Raw genomic sequence first — 10,491 nt, 5'->3', positions numbered from 1 at the left:
TACCACTGAGCCACGCCCCCAGCCCCTCACTGGGGGATTCTAGGCAGGGGCTCCACCACTGAGCCACGCCCCCAGCCCCTCCCTGGGGGATTCTAGGCGCGGACTCACCCACTGAGCCACATCCTCAGCCCCCAGGGCAGGCTTAATTACCTGATGAGTTTGAGGCCAGCTCAGGTAACAGGAGGTCCTTGGGAGCCCACCTCAGAAAGAACAACAAAAGCTGTGTATATCAAAGGGCTTGTTCCTATTAAGATTGACATTAAAAAAAATCATGTCTTATTAGCCTCATGGAGACTAAATTTATGCAAGGAACCTAGGGCAAAATAACCTTTTCTTTATTCAGTCCAGATGAGGTCTGCCATTACTCTGGGGAATGAACGCATGGTGTTATAAAACCACACGTGGGGTTGAAGGAGTGATTCCCAACGTGAGCTATGGCGGGGTGATGCAGGCACTGACCACTGGCCCACAGCTTTGGCTCAGGTCCTGCATTGCGATGAACCCTGAAGAAGCTGCTGGTCAAGTCCTGCCTAGTGAGAGATAAAAGCCAGGGGCAGGCACAACTATCTGACTATCCAACTATCCGACAAGCCCCTCATTTCCAGCCTCAGTGTTGTGTGGCCGAATCTTTCTCACACCCTGAAGCAGACTGAAAGCCAAAGCAGCTGTGAGTCTTGCTGGCTTACATATGTTAGCCGCTCAGGAGGCTCACAATAAAACTGCAGTGGCTGCACTGTTACAATGGCTCTGGAGGTTAAAACAAAAACAAAAACCACAGTCACCTTGCAAGTCTATTGGCCTGAGCTCTCTTGCAGGAGCCAGGGTAGAAGGAAACACGGGATCCCTGGATACTGTCCTCTGACCTCCACACATGTGTTGTGGCATGCACCACATGCGCTTGTGCAAACATACACACTCACACAAACACATGCATATGCTCACACACATACAATAATAATAAATAAAATAAGATTTAAAAGACCCAAAACTGACAACACAATTCAAACAGCACAACGGGTCTCACTCTGAGTCCGAGGCTTCAGTGAGACAGGCTTATCTATGCAGCCCAGGCTGGCCCACTAGTACGCCACTTAAGATCCTCCTCCTTCAACTACCCAAGCGACCGGGCAACCACCATGTTCTACCATATCTGGCCAAATCCAAGTTTTTGGTTTGGTGGGGCTGGGGGATGTGGTGTGTGTTCCTAGAATAAGGTCTTCTGTTTGTTTGTTTGTTTGTTTGAGACAAGGTCTCCCGTAGCTTGTGCCAGCTTCAAACTTGCTATGTAGCCATGGATGCGCTCACGGGGTGTCTCTGTCTGTCTGTCTGTCTCTCTCTCTTTGTCTCTCTCTCTCATTGGCTGGCAACGTTTAACCAGGAAGCTAGAAACTTTGGAGAAAGAATGCTTTAAAATGACTACAGGATCTCCGAGCCAGTGATAACAGGGCCCATTTCCAGGAGACCAAAGCAAAAGCACTTTTCCCTATAATCCTCATTTTAATATGAAATGCCTCAAGTGTAGGGTAATTATGGAAATGAGGCATGGCTGCAATTTGAGTTGTCATTAATTTAGCAAGTTTATCCCATTCACAAGATGCAAAAACAACAAATACGACAAACCCCACCTCCTTTGCTTTCGTTTCTGCTTTTCAAAACAGAGCCCAGTCTTTTCCAAAAACATCAAATAAGACCCCCATTATGTCTCCACATGGTCTATAGCTGCTCACAAAGCTTCTGTATGCTCAGTGCAAACTCTGTTACGTCGCATTACACGACCAACATCATCTTTCCTATGGACCAACGGTGAAAATTCTATACTATATAATTACTATATAAGTTATGTAGACAGACAGATGGACAGCTATGAACTGTTGGCTGTGGTGGTGTGCATCTGGGATCCCAGCAGTAGGGAGGTGAAAGATCAGTGCAAAGTCATCCTCGGCTACAGAGGAACTGGAGGCCAGCCTGGGCTACATGATACCCCATCTTATCAGAAAAGGATTTATACAACTCCTGTTCCCAAGGCGATCGCCTAGAGTCTTCAGTCCAAATTGAGCGGATTACATTTTTAGCACAGATTCGTTGTGCCAGCTCCCAGTGAACTACATCCCTGCAAACTTTTTTGTTTTGGTTTTTTGGAGACAGGGTCTCCTGTAACCTAGCTGGCCTTGCGCTCACTATGTAGCTGAGGCCGGCCATAAACTCCTGATCCGGCCTCTATGCACTAGACTGCAGGTGTGCACCATCACACCTGGTTTATGCAGTCCTGAGAGGGAAGTAGGGCTTTGATTGTGCTGCAGACCTAGGCCCCCACAGACCTTCTGAAAGGAACTTCGTAACCAGACCACAGTGTAGCAGAACTGACAAGCCTGACACCCAGCAGCAGGTGCCTCCCAACAAATGGAAGGAAGCCCTTCCCTAGAAGGGGGCTGTATTGCAAGTCCTGACCCCAGGATTGCCCAGGCAACAGCAATCCCTCCCCAGCTCCAAGCATGCTGCACCCCAGCCCTCCTCCACCAAACCCAAGTCACCCACACCACCCCCATGGCTCTTCCCCACTCCAGTGGGACTTCCCCTAGGACCAGTGGGACTATCCCCTCTCCCAGGTGGCTGGTTTCTGCTGCCCTCCTAGTGTCCTTCCTTCTGCATGATGCCAGACTGCCTCCAGAGAGACCCGGATAAACAAAACCCCAGTCCCCACATGGTCCAGCTTTGACTCCCGGAAAGAGTCTGAGTAGACATGCTCTCCTATAGCAACTGGCAAAATGATGCTTTGTGCTGACATCCATTCCTGACCAATCTGCCCCCACCCAGCAGCCCCCTGGAAAGTATGGGGGGCACCAGGGTAGGGGGATGCAGGCAAAGGGGGATGCTGTGGTCAGCCCTGGTGATGCTATGCAATGAGGAGAAGTCCGAGGAACTGTCTGTCTTCAAGGAGTCAGGCCTTTTCAAACGGATTTCAACACGTCCAGCTGCTAACTAGTTGCTTAACAACTGATTGGCTACAGTCAACTGACCAGCTGGAAATGGCAAAGCTCTGTCAAGTATCTTTTCATAGATCTGAAGCAATTCCTTAGGTAGCGAAGCCACCGTGACATATGGTTATATTTTACCGGGATTTGAGTCTAATCACTGTGATCTGTGACTGCCACCCTTCTCCCTGAGGCAAAGTCCCTGACAACCCTACGCTGGTAGCCAAAGGCACATGAGGGTCCTAGTGAGGACACGAGCAGCTCAGATAACTCCTAACCAATGCCAAGAGCTGCTGACAGGGTGCCACCCGCCTGTCACCCCAGTACTGGGAGGTTGGGGCAGGAGGATCAGGAGTTTGAAGTCAGCCTAACTGAGTCATATGGTGAGTTCAGGGCTCGCCAGAATAAAGGAGTGTGGGGTGGGGGTGGGACAGCTCAGTCAATAAAGCCAAGTAAGCAAGAGGATCTGAGTGTGATCTCTCACACACAGACTTGCTTCCCGGTGCACACAGAATCTAATCTGATAAAGACAGTTTTGTCTCCCGATAGTCATACCAAACACCAGTAAGAGGCAGAAAGAAAAGATAAAAATCAAACTGAAATTTGATCCAATCTCTGGGGTCAACACCCACTTGCAGGTACGATAAAGTGAAGGTCTGCTTGTGTCTAAAATTCAGTCTTATGAGGAGTTGTGGAAACTTCTGGGGACAAATGACCCTGTTCCTTCAACACAGCAGTCAGCGAGCGAGAGTGAGACGCATGCAAGGTGGATGGGAATCCTCCAGGGCTGGGGAGGGGCGTGGCTTAGTGGGGACACTGCTTTCTGTATAAGCACGAGGACCTGAGTTCGGTCCGGAAAGACTCGGTAAAAACCAGGGTGAGCTTGTGATCTCAGTACAGAGAGAGGACGGCCCCTCGGACCCAAAAGCCAGGCTAGCCTGATTGATGAGCTCCAGTTTCCAGGGTCTGTGAGAGACCCTGTCAAAAAAGAAAAAGAGGAGGAGGAGGACGAGGGCGAGGACGAGGATGCTCCTAAGGAACGACAGCCAAAGGTGACCTGTCCCCCCTTACTCATACACGTGTGCACATGTGCCCCATATACAGCCACAAGGACTCACATGCACACAAGAGACAGAAGACAGACAGACAGCCTATGACTTTGATTCTAGTCACTCCAGGGTGAGAAATCAGACCTTCATGGGGCAGTGGAGCTGAGAGGGTGCTGCCAGCAGGAGAACCCACTGTTGATTTCTTAGGTGAGGTGAGCCACTGTGGTGACCTTTCTCTTAAGGGATCCTTATCTTCCCCGGGGCGGCTCCACGCCTGTGATTGGCTTCTAGATTGAGCAGAACTGGGGAGGAAGGTACGGGGTGGCTGTAAGACAGCAACCTTGGATTCCAGGGGCTGAGGTTCAGTACCCAGTGTGTGTGGTTTTACTTTTTGTTTCTTCAGAACTGGGGAGAAAATCTGATCCCTTAATGAGCCTAAGCAGAGGACTCCAGACCACGCACTCTGCTGTGGCAACAAAGGCAGCTGTCAAGTTTAACAATCAATTCCAAAGTAAATAGTAAAAAGAAGCAGACAGACATCATCACCAACATAGACAGACAGACAGACAGACAGACACACACACACGCGCACACACACGCACACTGAAGCTCACCCAGGAAAGAGGCTGAATCAATCTCAAAACACAAATAGGACCTGGCGATGCATGCCTATCATCCCAGATACTCTGCAAAAATAGGCAGGAAATTCAAAGTTCAAGGCCTCCTGCCTGGACAACCTAGTAAGAAACTGTCATAAAATAAAAGTGAAAAGAGGACAGGAAGGTGTGGCTAAGTAGTAGAGTCCCTGCCTAGAATCCCCCAGTGAGGAGTTGGGCATGGCTCAGTGGTAGAGCCCCTGCCTAGAATCCCCCAGTGTGGGGCTGGGTGTGGCTCAGTGGTAGAGCCCCTGCCTAGAATCCCCCAGTGAGGGGCTGAGGGCATGTGGCTCTGTGCTTGCTTATTATTTAGCACATGCAAAGCCCTAGGCTTGAACCCTTGAAACTCAGTGCCACAGAGGCACACTCCCTACCTGGCAGCTCTGGGTGTTTCTCCACCCAAGGATCAAACACAACAGGAGACACTTTCCCTGTCACCAGTAATTGAAAGCACTGAAGGTTTGAAAAGATATGCTTCTAGCAACAATTGGGGCTAGATTCTGGTTTTGCTCCTGTGTGGGAGACGCCTAGGAGAGTGTGGTGCGTGCAAATTCACCCATAGAGATGGCCGTCACTGTCAGCTATCCTGAGGGGGAGGGAGAAGGCAGCTGAGGATCCGGGCTGCTTTGGGAATCAGTGTGGGTGTCCACAGGGGACAAAACTGCCAAGCGTGGAGCTACTGGAGCGCGCTGAAAGCAGGCAGTGGTTAAGTCAACAAAGCTGTAATGCAATGGTTGAATCTGCCGCTAAGGTATGCACCCCCACGCTTGGCCTTATAACCTCAAATATTAGTGTTAAAACTGGCTAACAAAACAAGAGATAGGCACAGAAAACACTGCCATTATTTCCAAGTCACTAATGAAATTTTCATTTCAAGATAAAAACTGAAAAGAAGAAAGTGTGCCTCAGGGCCAGAGAGAGAGAGCTCCGGGGATAAGCACAGCAAGCCTGAGGGCCCGACCTTGGTGCCCAACATGCAAGCAAAAGCTGGGGGGCCCTGCTGCACTCCAGTAACCTCAGTTCTGAACAGTTGAGGCAGGAGGTTTACAGGGCTTGCTAGCCAGCCAGTCTAGCCAAACCAACAGGTTCCGGGGTCAGTAAGGGTCCTGTCTCACAAAATAGGATAGAGGATGATAAAGATCTCATACTGAAGGTATGTCACCCTCTGACCCCAACATGTGTGCATGCTCTCACTTGTGCATGCACATACATGCATGCACAAACATACACAGACACTCATGTGCACACCCAGATACACATGCTCACGTGTATATATACACTCAGCATACTCATGCACACATACATATACATGGGCACTCACAACTCACACACACACACACACACACACACACACACACAGAGAGAGAGAGAGAGAGAGCACAGGGCATTCTGTACCCATTCAAAGGGCTTCAGGGCTCAGTGGTAAGTCACTTCCCTGCCAGCTAAGCCACCATGCTCAGACATGCACCCTCTATACATGCCAGCTCCTAGGACACAGATCTCCAGGCATTGCACACACCAATATCACTTCAAAAATACCAGCCTTAGCCTACTCAGGACACGCGCGGGAATGCTATGGGTTGAAACTTTGCCCAAATGGGGGGGGGGGGACAATTCTGTGCAAAAGAAAGCCTTTTATTTAAAAGGCAGTGAGTGAGGCTGGGAGATGGATCTGTGAGTAAGAACACTTGCCCATGGCGGGCGGACGTCAGCTGGAATGCCCAGCACCCAGGTAAGAAGCCAGGCGTGGTTTCCTGCTGCTGCAACCCCAGTGCTGTAGGGGTTGGAGACAGGAGGATGGCTGGGGCTTCCTGGCTGCCAACCCAGCTCCAGGTTCAATCTGAGACTCTTCCTCAGGGAATGAGGTGAAGAGCTGCTCAGAGCAGGACCTCAGTGGCTTCGTCCTCTGGCTCCTGCGTGTGCACCTCCACCCCCAACAATAAGAATAAAGCAGGGCCGGGCGTGGTGGCGTACGCCTTTAATCCCAGCACTCCGGAGGCAGAGGCAGGCGGATTTCTGAGTTCGAGGCCAGCCTGGTCTACAAAGTGAGTGTCAGGACAGCCAGGGCTACACAGAGAAACCCTGTCTCNCGAGGCCAGCCTGGTCTACAAAGTGAGTGTCAGGACAGCCAGGGCTACACAGAGAAACCCTGTCTCGAAAAAACAAAAAAAAAAAAAAAAAAAAAAAAAAAAAACAAAGAATGAAGCAGGAGGGGCTGGGACAAGAACCCTGAGAAGAGAACTGGAGATTGAGGACAGGATAGCAGACTGAGATGTTGCCAGAACTTGAGTCTCAAGAAAGAGCCCCTAAGAAGGGGGGAGAGAGAGATAGTGTGGTAGTCTGTCGATTTCTCAGGCCCAGGAATGAATGTAATGACCTACTAACCTTCCAAGAAATCTGCTTTTATTTTGTTTTATTTTATTTTTTTATTCCTTTTGGTGTTGGGGGCAGAACCCAGAGCCTTGCATGAGCTAGCTCTCCCACTGGCTATGTTCACTTCACAAGGACACAACTTTCAGGCCTGGGAAATGAAGGTCGAATTCCCTCTCACACCCTAATGGGATGAGTCACTGTTGGGGTTCAAAGTTATTCAGTTCAGAATCTATAACATGTCTGGACCCTGAGAAGGCAGACACGCACAGCCGTACTCCAGACCTGGGAATGACCCCAGCAAAGACTGCACGCTGACGGTGCTTATAAATGTGAGTGATGAGTCGGACACACAACGCACCTGACTGTCAGCCTTGTCAAAGGAACACTAGTGAGCGGTAGAAGCAATTACTGACTAGAAAAAGAAACTGCGGGGAGGAAGTAATTAACATGGCTCTCTCCTAGTACCTAGGATCTTAAGGTTCTGGACCCTCCAGGGTGACAAGGACCTGGGAATAATGGGAGCTTGGAAGAGGGTAAGGTAGGCATGGTACTGAAATGCCATAGGGCAGTGTCCTGGGAGCTGGGCCAAGCTAAGGACAGACCTCTGTTTCCTACCATGTTCTGGGGGTAAACTGAGGCACAGCACTTCCTGCCCTGCCTCTTTAAAGCCTCTGCCTCCAGACATGCCTTTAGAGTATGGACTGCCCCCCACCCCTACCCCCAGCCCTCAAGGCAGCTCACCATATACCCCTGCACCATATACCTCCCAGGTAACACCCTCCCAGGTGGGAGAGACACAGCTCATCCATCAGTCCGTCCTCACAGTGAATTCTGGGTCCTGGCCTGTGGCGTCAGACACAGGGGCATACCTAGCATTGTTCAGACTAGCAAAGGTCAGACGTGACCCTGGGGGTTCTGTCTAAATGGAATCAGGGTTGAGGGCGATGGGCTGGGGAGGAGTGGTGTTAGTTCAGGCTGGGTGGTATCTCATGATGCTGGCCAGGGTTTAGGTCAGGGCGTGACCATGGAGGAGGGGAGTGTTTCGGGGCTGGAGGGGCTGGAGTTGACCCAGAGAGTCCAAGCTGGTAAAGATGGAGATCAGGGTGAGCTGATGGTTTCAAACCATCCGAAGTCAGAGATGACCTCTGAAGACGTAGGCTGTGTGAGATAGGGTTAGGGGTGGCCCTAGGGCCTTCAGGTTAAGGGAAGTCAGGGGTAACGGCTTCTGGCTGGTAGGATAGGGGTCAAGAGTGACCCCAGGTGTTGAGGCCAGGCGGGATCAGGGATAAGCTGGGTTCAGAAAGGGTTGGAGATCATGAGCAGCCAGCTCCAACGTGGGAGGAGTGGAAGACAGATGGGGTCGGGGAGTGTGCAAGTGTGTGTGTGAGAGACAGAGACAGAGACAGAGAGACAGAGAGAGTCAGAGAGAGAGAAAGGGGTTAGAGTGGACCCAAGTGTTCAGGCCTGTCCAGGGTCAGGGTGACAGAATTTCAGGCTGAATGGGATCTGGGTTTGGCCCTACCAATCAGTCGGGCCCATCCAGGGATCAGGGCCCAATGAGTTAACTGGGGAGTCAGGGTTAGTTGGGTCGTGATTAAGATCAGGATAACCACGGGGTCAGAGGCAGGTGGTGGGTGAGATCACCCGTAACTTAAGGATCAGGCTCAGCGGGACCGGGTGGGATGGAGATCTGTGTAACCAGGGGTCAGAGCTAGGTGGGAGCAAGACTGGGTGATGGCTAGAGAATCAGAGCCGGATAGAGTCGAGATTAGAGAGGCTAGGGCCTGGCAGGGTCGAGATGGAGGAGGGAGTGACAAGGGGCTGGTACCTAGTGGGAACGATAAGAGATTTGAGGATCGACCCAGGTGTCAGACCAGGCGGAGGCGAGTTCAGGGGGTGGCCGGGGGTTCAGGCTGAGCAGGGTCGAGATCAGAGGGTGACAAGGGGCCAAGCCGGGTGGGGTAGAGGTCAGGGGTGGCCAGGGGGTTCAGGCTAGGTCCGAAGAGGGGTGACCCGAGGGTGGCGCAGTACTCACTGTTGGGGTAGCTGCAGGGCGGGCGCTCCGCGCCTCTGGAAGGCCCCGTCCACGAAGACGCCGTTCTTGCCGAGACAGCGAAGATAGAAGTGAGGCTCCTGGAAGCTGAGCTGCAGGTGGCGCCGGGAAATGAAGCTCGACAGGCCCATGCTCAGGTCCACGGAGCCCTGCGACGAGTTGCGGCCGATGGTGACGCTGGGCTGTCGCATCAGGAACTCGAACTCCCGACCCTCCAGGCGCGCCAGGGCGGGACCGGGGCTCTGGCGCACTGAGGCAGCGGCCGCGGCCACCAGGGCGGGCGCGGTGGTGGTGGTGGCAGTGGCGGCGGTGGAGGGCACCGGCCCGGGGCCGGGCTCGGCGGGCAGCGCGGGCGGCCCGGGTGGAGGTTGCGCCGGCGGCGGCGGGGACGTAGTGGCCGGGAAGGCGGCGGCCGCGGCCGCGGCGCATAGCACGGGGCTGCAGGGAGCCGAGCGCAGCGCCAGCAGGGCGCGGGCGCCGCTGTCCTCGCCGACTTCGGCCATGTTCGCGCAGCTCCGAGCGGCTCCGGTGGCGGCCGAGGCGGCGCGGGGCGGGGCGGGGCGGCGCGCGCGGAAACCCGGGCTGGATCGCGGCCTGGAGCGGAGCCGGGACACCGCAGGACCCTCGCGCTGCGCGCGCAGCTTCCACTCGAGGTGGGCGGGTGCAGAGAGACACAGAGCCCCCTCCTCCAGTCCCGAAGGGCGTGGGTTGGTACTTAAGACTCATCACGTTTTTAGGGGTGTCCTATTGAGGCTGGAGTTTAAAGTCCAGGGATGCTTGAAATGGTCTCTGCTCCTTGCTGATCGTTTCTGCACGGCTACTCTTTCTGTGCTTTGCTTTTTTGTTTGTTTGTTTTTGTTTTGGTATAATGTTGCAAATTACATTTTATTCATTCATTTATTTATTTGTGGTTCTTTACCACGTGTGTGTGTGTGCGCGCGCGCACGTGTGTTTGTATGGTCAGAGAGGACAGCTCTCAGCAGTTTATTCTCTTACCCTGTGGGGTTCTGACATTCAGGTCGACAAGCTTGGTGACAAGCACCTTTACTTACTGAACCATCTTGATTGTTACTGTTTTGTTGTTTGAGATCCTGTCTCATACCAAGGCTAGCCAGGTTTTGAATACCTAGATCAGGTTGGCCTCAAATTTATAATCTTCCTGTTCTAGCTTCCTGAGTGTAGCTATTAAGGTGGGTGCCACCAAGCCTCGCCCTTTAAAATTAATAAATTCATTTTTTAAAGACAGGGTCTATGTACGTAGACCAGACTGGCTTCTAGCTGAGGACCAACCTGGCTCAGGCTCCGCAATTCTTGCTGGAGTCACAGCTGTGCACCACCACATCTGGTTCCCCTTGTTCCTTTTAAGGCGAACAGTTCTGCCTGTTTCT

The 10,491-nt window shown here is 52.4% G+C and overlaps 1 protein-coding gene across 1 annotated transcript in view; it reads right to left on the bottom strand.

The window, feature by feature from the left end:
* Positions 1-9,606, bottom strand: part of Foxk1 (forkhead box K1) — a 63,799-nt gene extending 54,193 nt beyond the window's left edge. Inside the window, exon 1 of the mRNA XM_021162477.1 lies at positions 9,086-9,606. Within this exon, the coding sequence (XP_021018136.1) occupies positions 9,086-9,606 (521 nt within the window). The remainder of the gene's footprint in view (positions 1-9,085) is intronic.
* Between the last annotated feature and the right edge of the window lie 885 nt (positions 9,607-10,491).

This window comes from Mus caroli, chromosome 5 (assembly GCF_900094665.2).
Source record: "Mus caroli chromosome 5, CAROLI_EIJ_v1.1, whole genome shotgun sequence".
Lineage (NCBI taxonomy): Eukaryota > Metazoa > Chordata > Mammalia > Rodentia > Muridae > Mus > Mus caroli.
The sequence above is the reverse complement of the archived record's forward strand: the minus strand, read 5'-3'. Positions and strand labels throughout refer to the sequence as shown.